The 27749-nt window shown below is 50.1% G+C and overlaps 1 protein-coding gene across 1 annotated transcript; it reads right to left on the reverse strand.

Annotated features, from left to right (window-relative positions):
* Positions 1 to 1296: 1296 nt before the first annotated feature.
* Positions 1297 to 2830, reverse strand: HOXA13 (homeobox A13). Its single transcript, XM_075495565.1, has 2 exons — positions 2158 to 2830; positions 1297 to 1541 (listed from the first exon to the last, which is right to left on the reverse strand). The coding sequence occupies exons 1-2, from the start codon at positions 2828 to 2830 to the stop codon at positions 1297 to 1299; spliced, it is 918 nt and encodes a 305-aa protein (XP_075351680.1).
* Positions 2831 to 27749: the final 24919 nt, after the last annotated feature.

Genomic DNA, 27749 nt, shown 5'->3' on the forward strand with positions numbered 1-27749 from the left:
CTATTTTATTAACAGTATTAATACTACTATACCTATCTACACGTCTTGGGTTTTCATTTTTCAGTAGAAATATAAAAAAAAAATGAGGGTGCACAAGTACATTTTCACAGTGCGCTGATTTTTTTTTTTATTTACAAGATAGCTTCTTATAGTGAATAAAAACAAAATAATGTGCTGGTTGAAATAACTGATTGGATTAAAAGGTGCTGTAAAAAGAATCCCTAAACGTTCTACTGCGGCCTCATAACAGACAATAAACAAGGAGAAACGACTAATTACTTATAGATCAAAATATAGATTATATAAATCAAAATACTTCTGGGGAAAAATGTATTTCAGTTCAAAGTTCTTGCATATTTTTTTCCAGGAAGTTTTTTTTTTTTTCCCTACTGTAAAGAAATGCCAATGTTCACGGTTTTGTATCCACCCAGAGTCAAATATTTAAAAATTTCCGGGGACTTAAAATATTAATTCTTGAAGATTATTTGAGGTTTAAAATAGGCAGAGTCCTTCAAAAAGTATTGTAGGGTCTGCAGGAGGAAAAATAAACAACAAAAAAAACCCAATTCAGATGACAAGAAATCATCTGTTGAAAATAAAAAATAAAACCGAAAGACATCTCCAAGCAAATATTTTCCTCTCTATCCCCACTAGTTTGCGATGTTTTAAATTTGCTATCAAGATAGATCCTCCACAGAGCTTCCTTCATTACTGATGTCTCTGAAATCCTTATTCAGTACCTTCGAGGTTTATTATTACTTTTTGACATTAAATGCATTGCTTAAAAACATACAGTAATTGTACTTTTTTTTTTTTTTCACTATGGTTTACCTGAGCAGTCATTCAACATACAGTTTGGATTGCAATGGAAGAAAATCAGCTTATGTGTCCACATCGACCTCCTCACGTTAACCAGCTCTCGCATCGTGGCCACGAAGAGTCTTCTCAGATAGTAAGGTCGTAGAAGCACTTACAAGTTTCTCAGAAAATGGTGTGTCTTAACTGAAAGTGTATCTCTCGGGGCTGGGCGTGTGGGCTTTACAGTCTGTCAGTGATACTGGCTGGCTGCTTGGGATTTCAGGAGAACTGTCAGTTTTAACCATTTTGCTACAGCAATATTTAAAAAAAAAAAAAAAAAAAAAAGCAAGCTATAATTCCAAAGATACAGATCTCTTGTTCTGAAAGAAGAGGTTCATTGTCTTTTCTCTTTTTAATTATTATTAATAATTATTTTAATCTGAACACGAAAAAAAAGTTCTGAAACTTTTGAGTTGCTGCTTCTCCATTTTTAATCCATTAACTGGTAGTCTTCAATTTGTTGATCACTTTTTTCTCTTTGACCCTTCTGTTTTGGAACCAGATTGTGACCTGTCTCTCTGACAGATTTGTAGTCGCCGATATCCTCCTCCGTTTGTCTTTGGTTATGAATTTATTTGTAGCATATTCCCTTTCGAGTTCTTTTAACTGGACCTTTGTGTAAGGCACTCGTTTCTTTCTCCCACGCCTGTACGAGTTCGCGTCGGAGGGATGCGAAACGACGTCTGGAACAGAAAAACCATGCAGGCAAGCGTTAGAAAATCGCTCGGACCGCTTAGGACATCTTCAAGTGGTACAGGGGTTAGAGTTACAGCGCACTCCTCCGCCTGCCCCGCTCCAGCTTAGCTACTAAAGCCCGGCTCAGCATTCGGGATTCCTCTTTCCTGGCCGCCGCAGACAGCTTTTGGGCACGGAAAGGCTCGCTTCTGTCAGACAGACAGACGATAATAACAAACCCCACGGAGCCCGGCGAGGGGCTCCGGGAAGAATCGCGCGGGGATGGGCTGCAGCCATTTACCCAGCCTGCGTGCTCCGGGGTCTGTGGAAAACAACACCGCAGACCTTCCCGCGGCCCTTTTCAGCTGTTTCCTCCCCCGGTGCCGGCGGCGGGGCCGGGCGGGCGAGGCGGGATGCGCCGTGCGCCGGCGGGGGGCAGGGGGCGGCACCGGTGCCGCTCCAGCGGCGCCGGGGCATGTGCGGGCCGGGGCGGGATGGGGCCGGGGAGCGCGGGCGGGGCGGGGAAGGGTCAGCCCGGGGGTGATCCCGGAGCCCTGCCGGCGGGACGCTCGGGAGGGGCGAGCGGGGGGGGGGGGGGCAGGGGGAGCCATGCAGGTGTATTACCCGGGAGGGTGGATTTCCAGAGGTGAGGCGGCTGGCTCTGCTCCTTGGGGCAGTACACTTGCCCGTTCCACCCATTGGTGATGGCCCAAGGCTGGTAGCTGTCCATAGGGAGCAGGGGGTCGTGGCGCGGCTCGCCGGGGCCGCCGATGGCGGGCACCACGGGCATATCCAGATAGCCGGGCACCGGCTGGTAGGGCCCGGCCGCGTAGCCCTGGTAGAAGGCGAACTCCTTGGCCCGCGACGTGAACTCCTCGCCGGAGACCGAGGTGTCCATGTACTTGTCGGCGAAGGTGGAGGCGGGCTGGGCGCAGGACTTGATGGCGTTGTGGTGGGTCATGCGGCAGGGGTAGTAGCCGCTGCCGAAGTAGCCGTAGGGCAGCGCGGCGCCGGAGGAGCTCTGCACGGCGGCCGAGCAGGGGCTGCACTGCTTGACAGCGGGCTCGGCCATGCCGGCGGCGGGGGCCTCGCTGGAGGTGTAGGCGGCGGCGCTGGGGGCGGCCAGGGGCGCGGGGTGAGCCATCAGGTTGCGGCAGGGGTTGGCCGCCGCCGCCGCCGCGAAGTTGCTGCCGGCGTGAAACCCGTCCATGTTCTTATTGATCTCATCCAGGCTGTTGTCGTAGAGGAACATGACGGGCTCGATCCAGCGGGGGTGGAGGAGCACGGAGGCTGTCATAGCCCGCTCCGCATTGAGACTAGTGGCTCTTTTTTAAAAGCCCCAAAGACTGAAAAAAGAGATACTCAATCTCCGGGACTTGACCAAGGCTGACGCGCCAGTGTCGCGCCAGGCCGGCCCTCATTGGGCCGCCCGCCCCCACGTGATATGCAAAGCAGCTGATAAACATCTGAAGGAATAAAGTGGAGATAATTAAATCACGCAATAACCGCGCGGGGCCGGGTCCCGGCCCGGGGGCGCGGGCACGGGCGCGGGCACGGCGCGGTCCTGCCGCCGCCGCCGCGCGGGGCGCGGGCGCCGCGGGGGGGGCGGGGGGGCCCGCCCGTCCGTCCGCCCTTCCTCCCTCCCTCCTCCCTCCTCCCTCCTCCTCCCTCCTTCCTCCCGCCGGCCCTCCCTCCCCTCGCCACCGAGGCGTGAGCATTTTGGCCCCGTTGTTGCCGCGGCGCGTTCCCCGAGGTGCGGGGCTCCCCCCGGCACCCCGCCTGATTTCTCCCCTGCGCCGCTTTCCTCGGGCACTCCCCGCCCCGAGCGCCGCGGAAGCCCCGGAGGCCTCCCCCTGTCTGCGGGGGGAGACGAGCCGCACCCCTTCGACCCCCTTCCTCCCCCGCTCTCAACCGCCGCCTCTCCCCGGGGAGCGCTGGCGGGGCCCCGGCCGGCTGGCGCGGGGGGCCCGCCGCAAACCGCGGCCGGAGGAGCGTTCCCCGGGCCGCACGCCGGCCCAGATAAGGCTCCCGAAGCGGAGCCTCCCGGGGTCCTTTCTGGGTGTTTTCCTCCTTCCTTCCCGCCCGTCGAAAGCCCAAGACCCATCTCGCTACTCTCGCCACAAAGCCTCAGAAGTCCGATAAGAGGAACAGACCAGGAAATCCCGATTTTATTTATTATTCTCTTCTAGGATGGGCTCGGGGCGCGGGAGGGTTAACTGGATCTCCATCGTGATTCCGCTGTATTATTTGTTGCTGTAATAATAAAAACCGGGGCCTACAATTCGGCTTGAATCTTTTTTGGCTGTAAAATAGCACGTCGGCTTGTATAGTGTGCGCACGGACCCACGGTGCTTTTTTGTGCTGGGAAAAAATGGTTTATTGGCTGCAAAATCTCTTTTTTTGAAGGTCGTACCTCTCTGCAAGCGAAAGCTAGAAAAAAACAATTGCATTCCCTGTTCATGATAAATGTTAGGATTTTTCACAGGGCGAAATAATTTCCATTTTTAATATCCCCGCACCTCCCACCGGCGCGGATGCGTTTCCCCCCAGCATTCAGTTATTCGTGCCCAACCTTGAACTCAAAACGCTCCATCACTGAGCTATCAATAAACTTGACCTAAAGCAGCGTTCATCTCATCCTTAACAGCTCTCAGCCCTCACGCGTGTGGACAAAACAGCCCCAAATACTCCCATCCTGAAAACTAATTTTTTTTTCTTTCTTTTTGCCATTGCATGTTGCTTTGTTTTGCGCCTGACAGCTCGGCGTATTTATTATCCTATTGTGCTTCCCATTGACGTTGTAGCATTGTTTTGCCCGCATGGCTACAAGCGCAGAGCGGTCCCGGGACGTACATTGTTAGCGAGCAGGCTTTTCCTTGCCTAGCGCGGAGCTGCCAGCCATGAGAAATAGCCCTTTGGCGCCCATGGATTTTTTTTCAAGGTGTTTTTTCCGTGTGATGGGTTGGGATACCTGAAGTGGCTGTCATTCCCCTGCTAATTTGGCCGCTTTTTTTCCTTCATTGTAGCCAATAAAGAGTTCCCATTTTGACTTCGCATACTCTTTTCCGCATTCTTCCTCATGGCAAAAGCAAATATTTATTCCCCGCATATTTTTCCTTTTCTTTCAGGCTCCAGTTTTGAAACCTGTGGATTCCCCCGGCCAAACATTGCTTGACTGGCATGAACTGGGTCGGTTTGTTTCCCCCTGGTTTCTCGAGGCTGCTTCTGAAAATCGAGTTGCAGCGGGGCGGGGGGCGGGGGGGGGGAGGGAAGGGGGAAGGGAAGGCAGCTCTATGGGGCAGCGCTGTTTTACATACGGGTTAGACACGGCTAGAGGCCAAGGTCAAGTTGAAAGTTGCAGTCTAGCCAATGTGAGAACTGCCATTCACAGCCCGAAGATCTGTCTGATTTGTTAAAAAGCGGGTAGCCATGAGAACACTAATCTCCCCAGCTCGCCTCCCCCCCCCAGCCCGCCCCCCTCTCCGAACTCTCCTGTCCCTCAGCCGCGGAGCGTTTCTTGCTTATCTGCCTCTACTTTTCAAGCCCCTTTCCATAAGGAGGGAGAAGCCATGTGAAACCGTAGCTTTCAGTCCCGGTGCAAAATGTGCAAGTGGTGGAGGGTTGGGGGGGCAGCAGAGGGGGGGGTATCCGGTCTGCTGAGTTTTGGTGGTTGTTTTTTTGTTTTGTTTACCCATTTGGGGCTGTTCCAGCCCTGTGTGCGAAAGGGAGAAGGGAGATCAGATTAAAGAGCTCTCTTTTCTCCCTTCCCTGCATCTCTCCCTCGCTCTAGAGCTCTATTCAGTCATTAGGGAAGAGGGCCGTGCTTTCCACTGCTGATAAGAGCAGTGATACAACTGTCCTCTTCCCCTGTTTGCTGTGACGTGGGTGGGAGTCAGGGAATAGGGCCGTTTCCTCAAAAGAGGCAAAATGGCATCTGCAGGGTGCGTATGCAACACCAGAAAAACAGTTATTGTCGGACACGGGACTTTACGCCTTTGTTTTGCTTTCCGAATTTGGCTGACTTTTAATAAATTATTCACACCGAGAGAGGAGAAAAGCCTCGTCAACTATTTTAGATTTCCCCCCGCCCGATACCCAATTTTCACTCCCCAGCTATAATTCCTTCCTGCCTTAATGGGTATCTGCCATTAAATATTAGAAAGGAACCGTGAGGGCTGAAGGCATCGAGCAGAACAGATGTTCTTCGGAAATCATGGACCCTGTAATGAACACCAGGGATAAAAATATGCCCGACTCTACCCCCCCCCCCCCCCGAACATATACCATTCCCCACCAATCGGTGGAAGAGCTTTTATTTTTTGCACCATAAGGCTTGGGATGCGATGGATAAATTAACCAAAACTAAGAAAGAGTTTACTTGAAGCCAGTGATTGATTTGGCCATGCTCTACAAAGGCGTCATTTTTGAAAATTAACTTGATAATTGAATGCTTCCATGCACGCAGCCGAAAGACCAATCGAAGCTTCTTCCAAGTTTTTTTGTCTTTTTCGTGCGAAATAAAGTTAGAATACAGCAAATACAAGCGTACGGTAGAGCCTCAGCATTTTCCAAGAGATTTGATGCAAACCTCCGAACTGCTTTGCATTTATATAGCGTGTAAAACATCTTGGAGAGAAATACATCTGTTAAATCGTTTCCTCTAAAACGAGTATTAATTCCTTAGGGAGCAAGAGGATGAAAAACCGTGATCAGTAGGAGGATTTTAAAAGGTGCTGAATCCTTTCAGAGCCAGGCAATTTCTAACTCATATTCCTATTCGGCGGCAGTCACCCCTCGCAGAGCACGGCCATGCCCACCTCGGGTATTACAAAATCCTTTAGTGGCATTTTCTTCCCCTGGCTGCACTGAGAGCGGGCAGATGCATTTAACCCACTTCGCAGGTGTAAGCAAGGGCAGAATTTGGCCCTTACAAGTGCTTTGAACCAGGTCACTGTGTGCTCCTGACGCCATGAAGACAAAGATAGTCTTGCCACAGTGAGGACTGCAGGATTTTGGCCTTAAACGAGAAAATACAATTTATTTGTAAATCTCCCCATGTGATAGGAATGTGGCCACTCATTTTCCTAAAGAGGCCTTAAAATTTCGCTTTTCTTAGAGAAACCAAAAGGCCTTCCAGCTGAATGTCAGGTTTTGCAAATACGGAGTTTGTCGGCAGAATATCTAGAAGGCTTTTTTTTTTTTCCCCAAGCCAGCCTTTGTGTGATAACACACACACGCACCCTCCGGAGCCCTGCCGCGGGAATGCCCGACTGAGGGGAACTCTGATTTCTTGTAGGATAATCACAATCGTACGAATACAGAAGAAAAACCGTCGCCCAGGGAAATCCACTCTTCCTTTTCCATCCCCTGCTTAGAGCCAATTAATGAGCTTGAAGAAAAAAAAAATCGTGGCTGATTGTTGAAAATATATGTTTGTCACAGAGTTAAATTCTTCTGAACCCGCTAAAAGATCTTAGCTGATAATGGAGGGGCTAGAGGGTGATCTTAGTTACTAATCATAATTTCCGTCCTGCAGAGCCCAGGAGTCTTGGAAGACGCGGGAGTAAAGTGATAGCAGGAGCAAGAGCCTTAATCGAATTTGATTTTCATGAGCAAATGAAATTTACCTGCCAGAAGGTTAATTTGGAGTAGTACTGTCACCGCTGTTTTCTTCCACAATGTCTAAAGCATCAGGGATTGAGATAAACATTCCTGAGTCCGTTTTAAAGACACTTTGTATTTCAGGATATTCATGTGTTTCTAATGGAAGTAAGCAGCTTTACGAGCGGGGTTCGCAGGACATCTTAACTCTCTCCCTCCCACTGCGTGCTGGGGGGGCTGAGATAATTACAAAATAAGAAGAATTTGTAAAAGCGAATGCAGAAGGGGAAAAGTCCGAGAAGATTTGCGAAGAGCCTAATGCTGCATTTCTCTCAGGTATAAAAAGCGTCCTAAAAATCCTCAGGCGCACACTAGATACGGACCTACCGATTTCAGTCCACCCAAACTTTCAAACTGCCACCGCCTATAAATAAGGTGTGCTCGAAAATAATGTAATTGCTTTCACCCGAAGTGTGGGACACGGACTAGTCTTTACGGAGAGAGGTCTCAGAAGATCGCTTCACTCCGTGTGAAAGTTTTTTCTGTTTCAGCCCTAGAAAACACGCTGGAGGTATTTCATGTGATTAAAGTGAAAATGGGAATGATCCTGATCCCTGTCTCACAGACACGGTCTCTTTTCTGATTTTTTTTTTGTTTTACATGGTTTTTTTCTGTAATATTTTCACAAGCATATTTCCAGGAGGGGGGGCGATAGCTTTCTGTTTATATTTGGCGGGTGAAAGCAACAGAAGTCTGGCGTTCCGTGTTGGTAGTCAGCAGAAAATATTTTACTTAAACTGTCGTGTAAATGCAGCGACGAGGAGAAGCCCTTGCAGGCTTTCTGTCAGCCGCAGGCTGCTTGAATGCAGTGATAAAGTCCCCCCTACAATTTCAATTAATTTTGCCAGGCAAACTGAGACGGATTTCTTCGCAACCAGCTCTGTTCGCTTGCACAAAGGGAGCCGAGAACGTTTTTATTTTACTCTTAGGAAATTCTGGTGAGCGAGGAGGCCAGGCTGGCCGTGCAGATGTCCACTGCAGTAGTTTGTCAGGTCGGTTACATCTTCCAGCTAAAAATGTTCTAGTATGAACGTGTAGTAGCAACAGATAACAAAATGATACTCAAGTTGATCTTCCTTGATTTTGTTGGGCTTATCCTCCGATTTTCAGGATTTAGCGGTTTGAGGGTAAATTAATTTCTCACCTTATCTACCAGTAGGTCACAATTTTGGAAAAAGAAAAAAAAAAAAGAGAGAAGAAAGGCAGGGTACAGTGAGCTGCAATGGCATATCCTCTATTTCTGCTGGGAGCTTGTAATAATTGCTACCACATGATCACATGGTGTATTGTTGCAGCCTGATTACAATTAAACTTATCCCTCCACCTTTTTCATTAGGGGAAGAAGAAAAAAAAAAAAATTCTTCCTGAGCTTCAGGCCCACTTTGTGCTGTTTTATTTCCCTTTGAAAAGCTGTCGGAGAGAAGCCGAAGTCGCTCTTTCCTTTACAGTGCGAGAGAAAGCTTTCCTACAAAGCCCTTCTCCCCATAACTTTCCTGTAATAGCGTGACATTTACACGGCGTCCGACCAGGAGGGCTCAGGGGCAGGAGTGGACGTTGCTGCTCTCTGCAAGAAGCTGCAGGGTCTTTATTTTATTTTTTTTTTTTTTTTCTCCAAAGCCGTGTCTTCACCTAGGGAAACAATAGGGCTCCTAGTACTAAAGACGCCTGTGCGCAGTATCCAGAGAAAGAAAGGGGAGAGAGAGAAAAAAAGTCATACAGGAAACATTGGACATGTTTGCCTTTACTGGAAGACAGCTGTTTGAGTACATTCTCCAAGAGGGTTTTTTGGTTCCCTTTTCAGAAGTGGTTTTAGTGATTAAAACATTGACTTGATGGAGGCAGTTTATCTCTAATGTCTGGGTCTGTCTAACAGCTCTTTTTCCTCACTTTTCCAGCCCTTTGCTTAGATGAGACTGTACATACCCGGGGCTCCAATCCCGGCTGTCTTAAGAAATATCTTAAGAGATATGGGGACTCACCGCACTGCCGGGAGGGGAGGGTGACTAGCTGCCAGTTACCTGGGCCGCGAGTGGAGACCTTCCCCGCGGAGAGGGAAAAAAAACCCCAAACCAAAACCAAAACACGCTGCATCTGGCAAACCCCTGCAACTCTGTCAAGGGTGGCGGAGCGGGGGGCAGGAGCGGCCGCGGGAGAAGCCCCCGAGCGCTATCCGTGCCCCGCTGGCCCCTCCAGCACGCTGGGCAGCCGCGGGGCCGGCGCGGTGCCCGCGGGGCTCGCCCTGCCCGCCCGCCGTCGCCGCCGGCGGGCAGGGCGCTGGGCGGCCGGCCGCAGGCCCGGCTGGGCCTTCCACACCCGCCCGGCGCTGGGCCGCGGCTCGGCAGCCGCCCCGAGGCACACCTGTGCCGGGAGACCCGGCCCGGCTGCCGGCTCCTACCCACGGGCCGCCCTGCGATCCCACCTCGGGACCTTCCCACGGCTCCTTCCAGCCCCCGGGCACGGACGGGGCTCGCTTTTGGGTGGGTTTTTTTTCCTCTTGGCCCACTCTCTGGCACGCTCTGCTCCGCGGGCGCGGAGAGGGGCTTTTGCCGGCAGCGGGTGAGAAGGGAGGTGCGTGGCCGCAGGCATCGTGGGGAAGCCCGCACCCACGCAGGCACGCACACCTGAAACGAGTACTGTGGCCCCTCGCCCTGGCTGGTGGGTGTGTGTGTGACCGCACACGTGCCTCTCGCCTTGCGACACGTTATGTTCATCCCTGCGCTGAGAGTCGTGCTGGAGTAAGGAGGGGAGTGGGGTGCCCCTTGGGCCCGGGATGGGGTTCCCGTCAGTCCTCCCCCACCCCCAGGCACGTCCCACCTCTGGCTCGGTGAGAGCCGCCTTCTCGCGTGGGTGGGACCCCGCAGGGACACCCCTGGGGACACGCTCCACGAGGAGTAACGCACCATCTGCACGGATCTGTGATCAGTTTCGGGGCAGAAAGAGTCAGCTGGCTTCAGCTGAGTCCTCAGCACTGCTTAAATGTCCGTCGTCCATGTCGTGGGTGCTCCCAGTACCAACCACCTCCCAGCAGAAAGTTACTCGATACCGTGATATGATCCCCTGTTCTCCAATTAGCTTTACATTTCACCAAGCACATGCGTTTCTGTTAAAAGTTCATTTGGTAAAAAAAAAAAAAACACAACAGTACAGCCGGGGTCTAGAAAATGCTTTCTAGCGCCTAGAGTACATTCCTCAGGTATATATAATACGTGCTGTCTTTAATAACAGGAGACATTTGCTACTCTTCATGTTAGATGGAACTAATGTCTTTCTATCCATACCGTGAACACATTCTCTAAATAGGAATTATACAGTATTTTCCTTTAAACATAACACCAGCCAAATGCAGACTAGCTGATAACTTGCATCTCTGGGTAAGTATATTACTCCCTTTATTTTTGCTGAATCATGAATTTTTCCAAAGCTTATTGTATTTTATGTCTTTAGATAAGCAGTTACATATGTGGCCCTGTTGAAGGCTAAATCCCATCCTTACATACGCGACAGCTGACTTCCAAGATGTTCTTTACTCTGGAATCAGCTTCAAGCGCTGCGTTGGAGTCTCGTGGTTCACCAGGAAAGGCGGGAGCGGCGTCGGTCCCTCGTGAACCCGCACACAGCGCGCTCCAGCAGTTCCCATCTGCCCATGCCTGGACTTGGCTGGATCTTCTCATCTGCACTACGGACTTCATCTGCCTGAGCGCATCGGGTTGGGGTCCCTGGAGATGGCGGTTGCCTGGCATTGCCACCCTGTGCCCCCACGCCCACGCGTGTGAGTGGGTGTGGGGGCACAGGCTCTGCCACCGTCTCCAGTGCCAGAGGGACGGGGGACAGCCTCAGCCCAGCAAAAGCAGTCCTGTGGCAGCGCTGGAGCCTTCTGAGAGATACCCGAGGAGAAGGAGCCAGGCTGGTGCCAAAGGGCTGGAGCGGAGCTGAGGGCACACGCCAAGGTTCCCACGCTCTGAAGACAATTCGTGAAGTCCCGGGAGCCAAAGTATATTTAGCCCAATAATGGCACAGAGAAAAGGGAGTGGTTTCACAGCAACCCCTCTGACATGCCAAATGATGAGCGGCTAAACAATAAAGGCATGTCGAGCATGCCCCCCGCTCTTCTAGCGCAGATACCTAAAGGAAGAAACTCCCCGTCCCCTTGCACGCAACCCGAGGCCGCTTTCCTGCAGATGCGGCTGCCCCGGTGCCAGGGAGCGAGTATCCTCGCTCGGAGCCGCTTCCTTCCCATTGTGGGGAAGATACTCGCTGCCTGCCAGTAATTACCAATTGTCATCCACTTTCACAAGACCATATTTCTTTGCAATTTCTCTTGCCGAGTGCGGGGACTCTGTCAAATCATCTGTCATCTCCTGGCGCAGCCCGCTGCCACCCGCCCTCCTAAAAAGAAACAAAGAAAAGAAGAAGAAAAAATAAAACCCCAGCTGGATGTAACATAAAGCTACATCTCGTAGGTCGTGTTGCAAAGGAAACATAAAGGCTGGCGTGCCTTTGCTCAGCAGAAGTATCCATATCCGCCGGACGCCGGTTCTCGCTGTTCTCAGGTCAACAAATTCTCAGCCCAGGGACTCTACCTGGAGAGGTCCGGCACGCCGTTTGGGTCTGCAACCTGTGTGCGCAGCCATGAGAAGCTGGCCGGGCTGAGCGGGTCAGGCCAGAGGTGTCGGGACAGGGCGGCTGCCCCAGCGGGGCTGGGCAGAGCCCCCGGAGGAGCTGGGGCGCGTCCCGCCGCCCCGGCCCGGGAGCCCACCTGCTGCGGGGGGGACACTCCGCTCCCGCTCCCCTAACCCGTCAGGAAGTTTTACCCACAAGGAATAATTCCGCTATGAGGTGATGAAGGCACGAACAGACACGTCACCGCCACTTTGGATGATGTAAATATTTGGCAAATAAAGGAGAGGGAGCTTGTCTGACCTATTAATTTTAGCGGGAGGCTGGAGGGAGGGGGGTGCCGGGTCTGTGACTACCCTGGGGGTCACTAAAAGAGAGGTCAGAAGTTTGTGCTGAGGTTCCTAGGAAGTTTGGACGCTACCTAGCCAATCAAGTAATCGTCATTTCATGATTAACTCTCAATCAATTTCTTATCTTCGGCAGGATGCCAAGACCATGGCGAAAGACAAAAAAAGAAAAAAAAAGAAAAAAAATTCCCCTTTTTCTGGGAAGACGACATTACGTATACAACTATCTCAGTCAGAGAATTAAGGTTAAGTTGCATTTATCAGGGGTTTGTGTGCGTGATGGATGGCACCCCTTTTTTAACAATAACCACAGGATCGAAACCTTAAAAACTGTGAGCAAGAATATCCCAGCTGACATAAAAGTTGCCTATATATAAAAAGAGAATCCCATATAACTCCACAGCGGAAATCGGTTAGCAAGTATCTTCTGCCCGTTTGCAAACATCAAATGTTCCTGCCATATGTCCGTTCTTATTTGTATACCAGCTAAGAAACCTGAAACGTATATATGCGATATTAAAACAAAACATGAAAGATTTTCGCAGAAATCTGTGAGAGGGGAATGTAGGTCTGAGGCGGGGGTAAAAGGAAGTAAAAAAACAAGTGGTGCTTTTGCCAAAAACTTTAATATTGAACAACACAGCTGAAGCTTTTATCACGGTACGAAATTTACAGCCTAATAATTCAAACCTGTGTGTTCATAGCAAGATGTCTCTTCCCCTTGCTGAGTACCCAAAGGGACGGGTTTGCTTTCCGAGATGAGGAGCATCCCTGCAAGCCAGGGAAGTCTTTCAGAACGGCAGGTGACAGGCAACTTGAGGGAAAAGGTAGAGGAAGAGGAAAGAAAACAAGATGATGGCTCTTCAGGATCCGAAGAGATTCCTGATACCTAGGGTGGAAATCAAAATATGGCCTCTGTAGAAATCACTGAAGGAATAAAACGACAAGGAAGACCCTGCCTGGTAAAAAGAAAGCTAGAGAAAAACGTGTGGGCTGGAAGAGCAGTAGTTTGAGTCCTCACAAGGCGGAGGAGGTCTCCGAGGCTCCCCCTCAGCACCCTCATCATTTAGGCAGGTGGTGGGGCTTCCCACACCTCAGCTGCCACATGATTCGGTACCAACGAAGAAGCTGGAAGTGATCTGAATTCCCTGGAAAAAGAAGAAACGTGGGACGGGAGGAGACCACCCAGTTTGGAAAATATCCACCAATCTCCCCCAACTCCCCACAAAATAGGAGCAATCCTGGCGCTGGGTCCTACTGCAGCTTGGAAACGCCTTCCGTGCCCAAGGAGAAACCACCTGTTAGACGGGGACAGCCTGGGACCCCCATGACGGGAGGGTCGGTCGCTCAGGTGCCAACACATGTTTCAAAGCTCAAGGTCAACACCTCCCCTCCCCTCTCCCACCTTTCCCGCATACTCCGTCCCCTCCCCAAAACCCGCGGAGTAAATTAAGACATGAATTTCTGCCGTGGCACCGGGGAAGCCCGGAGCTGAGCTCTCCCGTGTGGTTTAGCCACCCCCCTCCCGTCTTTCCTGCCTACCCCTGCCGAGATCTGTAACGCAGAGAGGAGCAGACAGGGTTTCGGGCAGACTCGGACGTCCGCCGTCCCGCCGGGAGCGGCGGGTCGCAGCGCCCCGCGTGTCGCGGCTTGTTCGGGTGGCTCCGCCGGGCGCCGGGACCGGCTCCCGTACCCTGCTAGCGATAACCATCAGGTATCTGCAAGGGTAAACAGAGCCCCGGAGGCTGCGGGGGGAGAAGGGGAGGTTATCCTTGCCGGGGTTTCGAGCACCGCCCGTAGCAAACGGAGCGAGGCACCGGGCGGAGCAGCGCGGCGGGTTGCGGGGTCGCCGCTGTAGGGCTGAAGCCGGCCGGGGGCCAGTCTCGGCGGGGCAGGACCCGGGCGGGGCCGGGCCGGGCCGGACTGGCACTGGGGGCCTCCAATGGGGGCGAGCGGGGGCCGCGCCGCGGGGCGCCGCCATCCTCCCCGCTCTCCGCTCCGCGACGGCGGCTTGGCGGGGCGGCGGCGGCAGCGCTCCGCGGCGGCAGGAGGAGAGGAGGGGAGCGGTGCGTCCGAGAAGCCGGGGTAAGCGCCTTCCCGCGGGGCCGAGGAGGTCGGGGTGCAGTTGCGAGGGTTTCCCACTAGATGTCTGCACAGCTAATGGTAATGGAAGGCTCTGTCCTTCCCGGGTGTATCCCCGAGGGCCCGACCCTCCAGCCTCTTCGAAGTCTGCGACCCCCTTTAGAAATTAAATCCCTTTCCCCCCTGCCATCCTGGGTTCTTTTCCCCTTTGTTTCCTTTTTTTTTAAAGAGCGTTCTGGAGCTTAGGCTAGAACAAAATAGGAATTTCTCCACAGAGAAAGCTCTCTGGTGTACGACTCATGCTATTGGAATCCTTTTATGACCTTTGATGTGTTTAAATAACACGGTAAAGCTGTGCACACACCTTGGATTAAAGTTTAATCATCCCAAGTCAAGGACATCCAGGTGGTAAATTACTTTAGTTTGACATTTCTACTTTAGAACGATATATGATTCCAGTCGCAGGTCAGAGAGACGTTCCCAGTCTTCTCACCCTTAGAAGCGCAAATATGCTTTTACCTACAGAGATTAGAAACTCGTCTCTCCTGTTACCTTATTAAAAAAAAAAAAGGGGGAGGAAAAAGAAAAAAAGCTAAAACCAAACCCAAAAATCAAGGGTCCTGGGAATCTAGTTCCATCAGGTACCTCCAGACTTCCCACAGGACTGAGAAAACGTTCCTCGCTATTAAGGCACCCCTCTGCCTCTCCTGGGATACGTGTGTGTATAATGATCCATACAGGAATCTAGAAAACTTTTCTTATATACGTGTGTGTGTACATACATGTATATGTGCATAGAAAATTTTAAAAATTAAAATTTCCAACGTTTCCCTTCGAGCTCGGGTGACGATTCTGAACGTCTGAATGTTTTCTCATGAGGACTCCCTCTCTGCAAAAAGTTATGCTGTAGTTAATTGCTTTAAGGAAAAAGAAAAAAAATCCTCTGCAGACTTTCTCTCTGGTCCCGGTGCGGTGCAAGCAGCCCCTACGAGCCCAAAGTGAGCTTGGTTCCTCACGAACAAAAAACCCTAACAAATAACGTAAGTATGTTTAAGAGAAATCTGGAAGTCTTTATTTGCTCCACTGCTAGCGCCCGGTTTTAAATCAGACAACTTCGCGTTAACACGTACAAAAGAGAGGGATTTGTGGGCCTTTTTATTGTCAATCAAAATTAGTGACAACTAAATTTTGCGTTGATTTTTACCAATGGCTCCCTGCTCAGCCTCGGCTTATGCTTGTCTTGGAAGCTGTGGAGCGCAGGGAGCTAAAGGCAAGACTTTCGCATGGAGTTTTAGGTCCTGGACTCGGTTATAGGAAAGGCCTAAGCATGGGAAATCCCATCCTTCTTTTTTATTCCTCTTCATTGCCGCTTTGACCCACTGAGACTTTACACCCGCTCCGAAGAAAATCAAGATATGATTAAATATGAGATAAATTTTAAGGGAAACTGGCAGGAGGAAGGCGGGCTCAGGCAGCTCGTTTTGGGGGGGCGGTTAGAAATAGACGGGTCCAGGTAGGTAGCGCAGTCTCACGGGGGAAGGGGTGAGATTTCGGCTCCACTCGGGAGTGAGGGCAAGTTCAGTTCCTCAGGAACAAAGTACTCGCTACCTTTACAGCATAAAAAGCAAGAAAGAGAACGGACAGTCAGCCCTGGAGGCACGGCGGGAGGGAACCGAAAAGAACACCGACACCTTCCTCCCGGGGTCTGCCCCAGCCCCCCCGAGGGTGGAAGGTGCCAGGCTCCCCACGGCTCCCCGTGGGAGGAACGGCAGAGCGGGGGGCGCCGGGGGCGGAGAGGGGTAACGCTGTGGGGCAGGGAGCTGAGCTGGGGTCGTGCACAGACCTTGCGACATGCCCGAGACTTTGCTCTGCTCGTTTCAAGAAGTTTGGAGGCGTTGAGTGAGAAATAAGCATCTTCGCAAACATTTCTCGAGATTTCGTGAATTGCAGGAGGGAAAAGCTCTGCTCCCCGCTCCCTCCCGGCCGCGGGTTACACACACCCGCCTTACACCTCCGAGTAATTGCGGTATTGCCTCATGTGCTGTTGCTACTGAGTGGAGATAAATCTGAGCGAGGGAGACACGGTCGCCATAATCGCGGCTCCCCGAAAGACAAAAGGCTGTTCTCCCCCCCCCCCCCCCCCCCCCAATCCCCCAGTCTAATTATTTAACTGTCCGCTCTCTCCTCCGCTTCTAATTATGAACTCAACATGTTTAATGTTGGAAAAATACATCAGTTGTTTTATACCCGGACAGAGCCTTTACTTGTGAAACTCACTTCTAAAAAAAATAAATCTGGAAATAATTAACTCGTACAGTTGAGAACATTATGTTGCTTATACTGTAAACGTGTCCTTACACCTTTACAAGACGTTACAGAGGACTTACTCAACTAATTGAAACTGTTATATAGCAGCGTTATGTATTCAACATACTCGTTACATTTCATCTTTATGGACTTAGAGTTTTATTCCTTTCACAGTCTTGTGATTTATTTTTTTTCCCCCCCAGCAGCCGGTCGTTTAATCTGCAAGAAGGAGAGATACTCGAAAAGCTATGAAAAGAGAAGCAATCACACCATCACGGACAGAGTATTGGAAAAGGAGCTAGCTCGGAAAATATCAGAGCCAAACATTTCTCCCCCATCCCAACACCCCGGGGAGAAATGTATGTATGTGTACCGGCTCGTTTTTACATCAGCTGGATCGGGTGGTGGGACCTCTTCCTCCCCCCCCCAAGAAGAAATAGTAGTAATAATAATAATAGTAATAATAATAATAATAGTTTTTTTTAAAGCGATTTAATGAGCTTCTTCAGCTGCATCCTTGAGCTGGGGAAGGGGGGCAGGGCGAAGCCGCGTGGGCAGCAAGATGCAGCCATCCCGCTGAGCACCGGCGTGGGGTGGCGATGAGCAGCCACCCACGGGGATAACCCTCGCGTGGGTCCTGGGAGCCGGCACGGCAGTGCGGAGCATCTGCGTGTGTGTGTGAGAGTGTGTCTGCGTGAGTGTGCATCCACAAGGAGCCGCGGGATCGCGGCTCCGCGGCGTCCCACGCGCGATCCTTCCCCCCGTGTCCCCTGCCCATCCTCCCCGCCGCTCTGCAACGTCCCTTTCCCGGCCATGGCGACTCGCTCCCGCAGACAGTTTGTCCTTCATGCGAGTAGCCAGCGAGCCCACAAGGAACCGTTTTCACTGCTCCCACCAGTGTCGTGTCACGCCCTCAGGAGCTGATGGAGGCTTTTGTTCAGCCCGGAATAACTGGCACTCACATAGGTTAATACAAACGCCCGATTCACGGGGCAGCCGGAATAGGGACCAGGATGTGGGCTGCACTCTGGGCTCGGATTTGTGCCGAAGACACAGTCCTGCAATTATTATATTATGTTATTTTCAGTGCAGAGGGCAGGGCCTACTTCAGATGAATAAATTCGTCTCCCGCCAAGGTCGCCCCAAAAAGCCCTTTCCCGGCTGATATTTAAAGGCAGAGGCTGACATGTCAGGAAGAAAGGCAAACTGAAGAAGGGAAACCTAGTAGCAGGAAGGGTCACTTATAGGAGGGAGAGCTGTGCATGTTCTCGCACTCACGTGTACGAGCCCACACGCCTCTACACTCACAGCTGGCTTTGTAGACGACGGGGAGCGCGCGTGTTTGAAAAGATGTTTGACGAAGAAGCGTTTCCAGGGCAGTGCTGCAGTTTCAACTCTACAAGCAAGGCTTTCCGCCCAGAAATCAGCCTGCACCCCTGTCCTTCCCCTCGGCTGTCACAGCAAGGAACCGCCCCGGCGAGCCGGAGATAAACCTGTGTCTATAGGCTCGTCCCACTCTGTAATCCTGCGTGTTACGCGGCTGAGGGCGGCGGGCGGGCCGCGGGGCCGCGCAGGTGCCGGCAGCTCCTGCGGCTCTCCCCGCTCTGCACGGCTCCCCGCGCAGGGCCCGCCTGCCCCGCCCCGCTTTCCGCGGCTCCCCGCGCAGGGCCCGCCTGCCGGGCGGCAGGTGATGCGGGGACGGCGGCGCGGCCCCGGCGGGCTCCCGGCTCCGCCGGTGCGGAGACCGCGGCCGCCGAAACATGTGCGCGGCACGCATCGGCACTGTCTCCTCTCGACAAAGTGGACGTGTGATTAATGCCGAGCGACGGCTCCCCCAGCCCTGCTCCCCCTCCCCTTTTCTCCTCCCCTCCCGCCCCCTCCTCCCAAGGTCCTTCGCTGGTTTCAATAAAAGGCAGGATCTAAGCTTTCCCTCCTTCAAATCAAAGAGGTGTTAGGATTGGCCGAAACGAGGGGCAGATGGGGTATTTTCAAAGATATTGCCAAACAATATGCAGCCGGGACGCCCGAAGTTTCTCGGGAAGCGAGCATTGTCTAGTAAAACAATGACGGTAAATAAATCAGTCATCGGGGTCCCCGTGGGGATCCCGGGGGGGTTTAACCCGGGTGGGTGACTCGCCTCTCCCGGCTCTCTGCTCATTAGGAAGTTAATGGGAGGCGCCGGAGATTTACCCCGGGGTAGCGGAGGGGGAACAGGGCTGCCAAGGCCGAGGCAGCGGGGAGAGCTCTGAGAACAGCCGTCTGGCGAGCGAGGCTGCGGGTGGCGGGGAAGCCCGTGGGCACCGCGCCGCGCCCGGCAGCGCCCACTCCGCGCCCGCCCGCCCGGGGCACAAGCAGCAGCGTGGGGCTCTGCCCGGCCCATCGCCGCCGTGTCGGGGCTGGGCGGGCTGTGTTCACCCGGCTGTTTTGCTGTGGCCGACGCTTCTTTTTTTTTTTTTTTTTCTTTCTTCCAGGAGGTTAAGCGGGTGCAAAGTAAGATTTATAGGCCTCTGTGAAAACGTGAAAATTAAAACAAGTCTTTCAGGTATAAAATACACTCCTGAAATAAAGTTTCGAGATTTATTTGCTCAATTTTTAGTTGATAAACTCCATATTACTCCGAAGGGAAAAACTTCTCTCGCTTACTGTGTGCACAAGGCAGGATTTACACTCGTGCAGAGAAGCCATATTCGGAAAGAGATGGTGAAGTCCTTTTGAACGAGATTTTTTTGAGCCCCGCAGCTGACTGTCCCCCTAGAACAGCGTGAATTTTCTGTTGCCTTGGTTAAAGGGAAGCAAAAGTTTTTATGGCCTCCACCGCGGCTTCAGTCGAAAAGTTCTGCATGAAAGACGGAGAGATTAGTGCCCCAGAGCTAGATTTTCTGCTGGGGCTCTTGGAGTCCTGCACAGCCCCGACGTTTTACTAGTCAGTATGCTTTTTACTGCAGAGCTCGTGTGCTCTATCGAAAGCGGTTCCTGGAGGGGTATTTTTGCACTGGGTTTCACTTTTACGTGGTCACTCGTTTTAAATCTTGAGAGGCTCAAAATCAAGGTATAGCCGTTTAGTGAAAAATAACCCGCCCCAGCTCTCTATTGTTAATGAACAGAAATTATTCCACTTTCATCTCGCCCCTCAGAAATATTTTTACTTAGAAAAGGCTGGCTGCTAATTGGGGTGCGCAGTTGCCTTTAATCTCTAACACAGCGCTTGGAACCTACCCAGAATGAATTAAAATAAGTCTGATAAACAAGAAGTAAACATGGCTTCCCAGTAAAACTCGTTTTATGATCACAGCTTGTGTGCCACCTCAAAATATTAAGTTTAGGCATTTAGGGCATAAAGAATAAAACTCCTTTCCAAAGTCACTAATGCTCACATTTGGTACTGTTTTAATCTTCTCCATTAGAAGTACAAGGAAGGAATACCTTTTGTTCTAATAAACTATGGATGGAGTACAAATTTGCATGTTTACATGTACTTTCTACCCTGGAATTGTCCCCTGAACCTACGGATAAATATGTGTATTTCTTTCGAAAGCAGACTGTGGGAGATTATCAGATCATCACCGGCACAGAAGTGCTCTCCCCACTTCTATATTTCTGCTAGGAAGTAGAAAGAGCAGAGAGTGTGCGTGTGTGCGCGCGTGTGTGCATGCACAAGTACGTGTACAGGAGGGAGCTCTGCCACACAGTTGTGCAGACTTTCAGATTTATGCATAGCGAGATGGGTCGGTTTGTAGGAATTATAGCACGGAAAAGCTTTGGTTGGGTAAGCTGTAGATCACAGTTTCATGATAGCTCAGTGAGTTACAAGAAAAAAGCCCCCAGATGTGGAAATGGCTCTGACAAAGCCTGTGTCGTATGGCTTGCTGTGCAGAAATAAACCCTGCACTGAACACCCAGAAGCCGCAAAATCGCTGGACCCTATTCCCACCAGAGAAACTTCACTGAGTTCCTATGGTAGGAAGCGCCATTTGCTTGTTTGTTTGCTTGTTTGTTGTATTTATTAATTCCTCCATCCAGTCCTATGGAGCTCATCCCAGGAGCATCTGCATGCCCACTGGAGCCAGATTTGGTTTCCTGGGCAAAGCCCCATCCTTATCCAGTAGCAGCACGTTGGAAATGTCTGCTAAAGGAAGAATCAACCCTCCTGCAGCCTGCGGCGCTCGCCTTAGGGACCCGAGTCTGCTCCCCTCCCAGGATACTTCCACATAGGAACACAAAATAATTAAATGAGCCTGAAAACCACTCGAAATAACAACAGCGAGGTGAAATGTCCTGTGTTTGTCAAAGGATTTCAGAAAACAGGTGAAGAATTAAGATAGGACTTAATGCCATGCATATCGCATGTAAATGAAATATTTAATCTGCCATTTCATCTCTCCTGTGTGCTCAAACACCTCCAAAAGTTCTTTGAACAAATATTTAGTTTCCAAGCTATAAATTTGTCTTATGCAAAGAGAAAGCTTTTAGAATCTCCAGTTTAAACTCATTCCTACCACTTGTTGTGGTGCTGAGAATTATCAAACCGGTCAGCTTACCTTTCCCACGAGTGGTAATTAAAAGAGAGCTAGGGGCTGTGAGGGGCGGAATAGAAGAAAGAATAATAGCATTGGAAAAATTGTGAGCTCACAAATTGTGATTAGCATCCTTCCTAGTTAATTTCTTTCTTCAGTTAACTCCTGCTTTTTGTTTTTCCAATACCCCTGCAGCAGCTCTGTGTTTATAATAACCCTGCAGCATATTAAAAGCCCTTAATAATGTCATAGTCAGAAGGGAAAATAGAGAAGTGAAACTGTTAGGGAGAGGAACTGCTATGGTATTCTCCAGTCTGCCAGAGGAGTTATCTAAAATGAGAGCATCTTTGCCATATTCTCTCCTGAGATCCAAGAAAAGCACACAGGCATTGACTGGTATTTTAGTACACTGGGCTGGGATGAGATGGGGTGGGATGGGAAAGGGACAGAGGGAAGAAGGATCCTTCTGAAAGGCTTCCACGGAGGTAAGTTCTTTCGACTTCCAGGGAGGAGAAAGCTGGCCACGGTGACAGTGAGTTAGTGGCTTTTGACAGGCAGGTGAGGGGCCCCTTTTCCAGCCACAGTCTTTAGGTGGGGGAGTTGGAGGGGGAGCGGGAACCTTTCCCAGCGACCCTACGCTACTTAGACAGCATTTATGGACAGATAAAGCTGAACATTGGACAGGACTCCCTGAAGGAAAAGAACCTTTCAGTGTAGCCATCAACCTGTCATCACTGCAATAAAGGTGTAACACACAGGAGTGCTGGTAAGAGCCCAGGGTTTATTTCCTGGCCCTGTCACATGACATGGGGCCAGGGTTACCGAAGGTTACCCCCTCACATGGAAAGGATCAGTGGCCATTGGCTCCAGCAGCTGCTTCTCCCTCCTCCTGTCTCAATTTTTTATTCATCTCATGCATGTGTCTTGTTAAAAATAGAAACTCAGCAACCCTGGTCAGCTACAGCCATACAGATGATGAATCATACATTTGCCCACAGCCCTGTTCACAGCCAAAGGCTTGAACACCTTTATGCACCCACCTCATGTCCCCGGAAGAGTTCCTTTTCCCAGCTGGTGGAGGCATATCAGGGGCTTGTATCCCAAAATTGCAATGCTTTCCCAAACAAGTTATTTGGTGTCTTCCAGGCCAGTCCCTTGGCAATGATCTGCTTACCCACTCGTGTGAAATGTGGTGGGTTTTTGGCTGGGTATTGCAGTGTCAGAGCTTTCACACCTGTGGCACTGTGAAACCAGCGTCAGGACTTCTGTGGGAAAGCTAGACAAAGGCTTTGGCTGTATCATTCCTTTTCATGCAATTCCTTGTTACATGAGAGATGCAAGCTCTGTTACAGCCTCCCGGCCAGTGCATAGAGACACTGTAGGAGCAATGACAGCGAAGGCCTGGAATCAGGAAAAGGGAATGGAAGTAGCTGGAGACTACAGAATTAATAAGAAAGGCTGTTTTCCACAAAAAGTGGGTTATGATGGCTTTGCTGTGGTTTCCTCCAGACAGACACGTGTCAGACAACACTGTCCTACCCAGGATGTGGGTGTAGGTAAATGGCTTTCTATGAAGCCTTGCAATAAAATCTACAACAGAACATAAGAGAGTGCAAAGCATTGGTTATAGATCTTGGAGGTTTACATTACTTTTAGAGAGGGTTTGGGCTATATTTTAGATTTACTTAGTGCTTACAGAGCCAAGCAGTGGTGTTGCAGACAGAAAATATTTGCCACCTCTAAAGAGCTGGAACTATGGCTAGGTCCTTTGATTCAGCTTCCCACCCCACCGTACAAAATAGCGGAGCAAGGGTGGCCAGGAATGCCTGCACTGCCCCTGCTCCTGCTCTGGAACGGGCCTGATGCTCCACGTGGGTCAGGCAGACCCAGACTGGCTTTGTATAGGCAGGAGGACTCCAGGCACTGCTCCAGTGGCGAGGAATTACTAGGGCTAATGATCCCTTAATCATATCTTTTCATTGTTATCATTATCATCGCTCCTTAGCACTGTTAGCAGGACTCAATTTGTGGAGTGTGGGGAAAGCAGAGAACACTGAGATGTCCCTGTCCTGGAGAGTTTTCCATCTACGTGTAGGAAAAGAGATGGTGGCTGAACACTGGAGAGAATTGGGAAACACAAGACATCAGCAGCTTACCTGACCAGCATCTGCTCAAGGAGCCAGGAGCCAGGTGGCTTGGAAAAGAGCTGACAGCAAACAGCTTTTTTTTCATGAGAAAATCTTAAACAAAGGCATTCGATCTGCAATGTTTTGCGAGTTTCATTTTGATTTCCTGAGAGGGAGAAAGGAGAAGTTTCCTCATTATCAAAATGGGGAAAAAGAGAAAGTGGTACAAAATAGAAGCATGCGAGAAAAACATGAAGCTTGACATTAAAAAAATAGAGTTTTTCTTCCAGTCAAAATCTGCTCTAATGAAACTGGGTTGTTTCTACTTCAGATGTTGCACAGCAGCTGCATAATGCCTAGGATGCCCCTAAGCAGATGAATTGGATTACAAACTGGATTTGTCCCTTTTCCAAAGACAGACTCTTGGAGGAGTACTGTAAAGTGATCCTGATGAACAGGGTAAGGGGGTGGGTTGTTCTTATCTTATTACTCTCAAATATCAATATGAATAACAAGGACATTGTTCCTCTTTAAAATACTACGGGCAGTAATATTCAAAGCTTTATTACCATAGAAAAACTGTTAACTGATCACTACTGCAGTCATCACCATGAAGTAACTAATATTACCCCTATTTTACAGGCTGGGAAGTGGAGTCGGAAAGATTAGGGCTTGCTCAAGGCCACAGAGCCAGCAGTCAGGCAGGAAGAAAACTCCAGATTTCCTGGCTCCCACTCTCCTCCTAAATTCATCATCCACACTCCAGTGATGTCTAAACAGTGGGGGGTTTTTCTGAGATAAAAAATATCCTTCTCCAAACAGTTAAAATATATCATGAAGTTCTGCCCAAAATCTGTGTCACGGACTCAGGCACTGCTGGAATGTGATTTAGCATGTTTTGGCACTGCAATACCTTGCACAACAGGACATAACGTGTGAGTGCCCTGTAAATACAGCCACAGCCTCTGCTCTCTGAACTAACCAGAACAGGCTACATAGAAGAGCTGCAATGTGAGACAGTGCGAGTCAGAAACGGTGGGAGAACAAGGCTGCAAGAGCATGTATAACATCGGAGCCGATTTGCTGTGGAGGATTCATGCATTGACTATAGCAAAAAAGCCTGTCACTTCAGCTAAGGTTTTGCCCATCCAGTTGCATAGGCTAAGTGACAAGTAATGGTTGGTTAAGCTATTCAATAGATGACATACCCATTCCTGAGCCATTATAAACCCAGCATATTGATTCCCCTCTAGCTGATTAAAAACCTGTTTATACAGAAATGAGATACTTAAGTGGGAGCAAGTACGTAAGCAGGAGCATCCATATAAAGCAGCATTTCACTTAGGGATGTGATTGATGATTCATCTTGGATTTAGCTGATGTAGATGAAAAGGTTACTGCTGTTTTCACTCCAGCTGTAAAAAAGGCGGGTGCCTGTTCCTCAGCCAAGGTGTCTGGTGTGTTCATTTAAACTGAAATCATGTTAGGTTAATTAATAACAGTAGCTGTGAATGAAGCAGCTGAAGGTAGAGATCTCTTCTGCCTTGTCAGCAAAGCTGTCAGGGCTCAGGAATCAGAGAGACTAATTAATGTGTTCCAGCAGCGGTTTCTGTAAACCTATTTTCCATTTCATTGCAATGGACTAAGAGGTGCCGTGTCCATCAGTTGTGCTGTCATAGCTGTGAGGTGGTAACGTACAGCTGAGCACATCATCATTGCTTAAGTTGCCTGTCAGGCACGCTGAGGGTGACCAGGTCCTCCCTGCTCAGGCGAGGCCTCCTTGATTTCAAACAAAATTAGTTTCAACACTTTATATCCAACCTGTACGCAGAAGTGGTCTGGGTTGTGGCTTGAGCTAGAAATCTACATGGAGACTTGTGGGAGCCCTTTATCCCAGCTGAGTTTCATTTAGTTACATTTGGATTAGATGGACTTAGTGCAAACCAACAGAAGACACTCACAGCAAACTAGGAAGTTATTGAAAGGATCACGCCATGCTATTGAGTGTCTATTCTTGAAAGCTCATGCAAATTAAGATACGATCTGAGTTTAAAATACAATGGCCCTCCCCGAGTACCTCCAAACGTGAATGTTCTTGTTCTGAACAAGTTCCTGTGTTCTTCCTTATCTCCATTGGGAACTGGGGTTTGTCTAACCAGGAAATTCACCTGGGCTGAGATGGGGTGTGGATCTGAGGTAGAGCAGCAAGTCCTGTGTGGACGTTCTTAAGCATTTCCGTGTGTGAACAAGTCTTTACCCTCCAGTCACAGACTTCATGAAGAATAGCTCTGTATGTTGAGCTGTATCACCCAAGTTCTACAGATTACAAGGTACAAATTACTCTGTGAACTTGCCTAGTTCATAGGTCAGGTCCACCTTCTCTGTTGTGTGGTAGGTAGGCACCTGAAAGTCAGCGCTCTGGTGTCATTTCATATGCAAAACCTCTGAAAGGCGTTGGTTAGCACAATACAAATGCCCACCACTATGTTGGCTGTGAGGTATAATAACTGTTAGAATTGCTTTGATTGACTTCTACTGTACAAAGGGTGTGCATAGCCTTCCAGACAGGAGGGAGAGAGAGAAGGAAGGCCTAATCCTTTAATTAATGTACCCAAAGTGCATCTAAAGGCAAGTACTTGCACATCAGAAACTCCAGTTCTTGGGTCTTGATAGGAGATTACTGCTCTTTAGGAAGGATGTCTTACTGGTGTGAAGGCTTGATGCCATGGAAAATACAGTCTGTGGGCAGTGCATTTGCCATTTCGTGTAGTGCTGGTGCCTTTCACCTCCCTGCAGGGCTTGGAAGACACCGTATTTTCATTTGGAACATCCTTAACTCATACATGTGCTCCTGTCTCAGAAATGAGATACTAGATTCTGTTCCAGACTGCTTTCACTGGGTACATGTGCAGATCTCCTTCTATCTGCCAGAGGTCTGAGGAAGATCCACGTGCTGTCTTCTTGGGCATTTACCCCATGGAGCTCTGTTGCAGAGATATTTCTTGTGGGGGAGGTAGAGGCAGGCTCTCCCAAAATGTTGTGCTATTAGCAGGAAAATACATGGCAAACATACAGCTATGGAGGGGTAAAGAGAGTGGAGTAACATCCCTGTAGAGAGCAACGAGCTGAGAATTCCCCCCTACTCAAAGAGCTCTCAGGTTTAGGACACTCCTTTCTTGATTCCCTGTCATCATCACCACTTGCATTTGTTTCCCTTCAGCTGGTGATGGCTGGATTGGGCCCTAACCTTTGGATAACTCAGACCCTTTGGCCTCCCCAGCAGCTGCTCTTCCACTGTCCAATTTTCATGCTGATATACCCATTTGATTTCATCCTAATCCACACAAAGTTTGGATTTCTTAGTGCTGGGAGAGTTTTGACCTAGCAGGCACCAGAGTGGTTATTATATGGGATTAATGCATCTGCCATGCAAAGATTCTTTCAAGACTCTTCGTTTTTTGGGGGGTTTGGGGGTCTTTTTTTTTTTCCTTTTCCCTTTTACAGCATGCACTTTAACAAATTTTAACCCTTCTTTAGGTGTGACTTCGTGTGTGCATGTGTGCGTGTGAGTGTGTGCCTAACTCCCTAACGTGGGTGTAATCAGTTAAGGGATTGGTTTACAAACCCACATTTCCAAAGCCCTCAATCTTGCACGGACCTGGCATGGAAACCTCAGAGAGCAGCCAGAAATCAAGTCCTCTCCACTCCCGCCCTCTTTATTTCTGTGAATGAGTATGTAAGAGACCTATAAATCTAAAACTGTGCAGGCGTGGAGGAAATCAGAAGAGTCAGCCTGGTGATATTACCGCGGGGAGCTGTGAAATCACTGAGGATTTATACGAGCACACACGGCGATGTTGTCATTAAAAAGAAAAAAAAATGAAATGGGAGGATGGTTGTTTGGCTCTGTGCTGCGTGTGGCAGCCACCTCTGACACATGGTTTTGGTGCCTCCCCTCTGTGCTCTGCTGGGGGACGCCAACCCGAGGGCAGAAAGTTTTCCAGCCCCATGAGCGGTTTGGAAAGCAGCCTTTTTTTGGGCAGTATAAAGCAAACCAGTTCTGGCTTGGTGTCCTTGGCATTTCAGGAAGGGCTTGTGGGAGAGGGAGATCATTTCTGCTGCTACACCCAAAGCCAAGGGGGTCATGGAGGCCAGGCTCTGGGCAAACTGGTGCTGGGGCCAACTGCATGGCCTGGGCCCTGGCCCATCACCCTTGGTGCTCTTGGGCTAAGGACCCAAGCCAAGTGGGCCGTGGGGCTATGGAAGGGAGGTGGAGGGCATTGAACCCTGGCTGCCTGGCCAGGGGTACGCCCATAGCTTCAAGGGAATGGGATCTTCATTGGATTCTTTATATGTACAACATCAGTGATTATCTTTTCTACAGTGGGAGTACTCAGGGTCCTGATGGAGAAAATACTGCCCTGGGCAGCCAGCCACATCCTCCCATGGCTGCCAGGGTGGGGGACTGGTGCAGGGACTAGCTCCAGAAACAGCCCAGTGGGAGGGGGACAAGGGTTGAGGAGAGAGATTTCTCCTTACCCTTCTCCATCCCAAGGCCACCG

This window comes from Mycteria americana, chromosome 2 (genome assembly GCF_035582795.1).
Source record: "Mycteria americana isolate JAX WOST 10 ecotype Jacksonville Zoo and Gardens chromosome 2, USCA_MyAme_1.0, whole genome shotgun sequence".
NCBI lineage: Eukaryota > Metazoa > Chordata > Aves > Ciconiiformes > Ciconiidae > Mycteria > Mycteria americana.

Coding starts and splice junctions, on each gene's coding strand:
- HOXA13 (XM_075495565.1), bottom strand. CDS start 2,830: ATGACAGCCTCCGTGCTCCTCCACCCCCGCTGGATCGAGCCCGTCATG. Junction 1,542..2,157: donor CTGGAAATCCACCCTCCCGG/GTAATACACCTG, acceptor TTTCTGTTCCAG/ACGTCGTTTCGCATCCCTCC.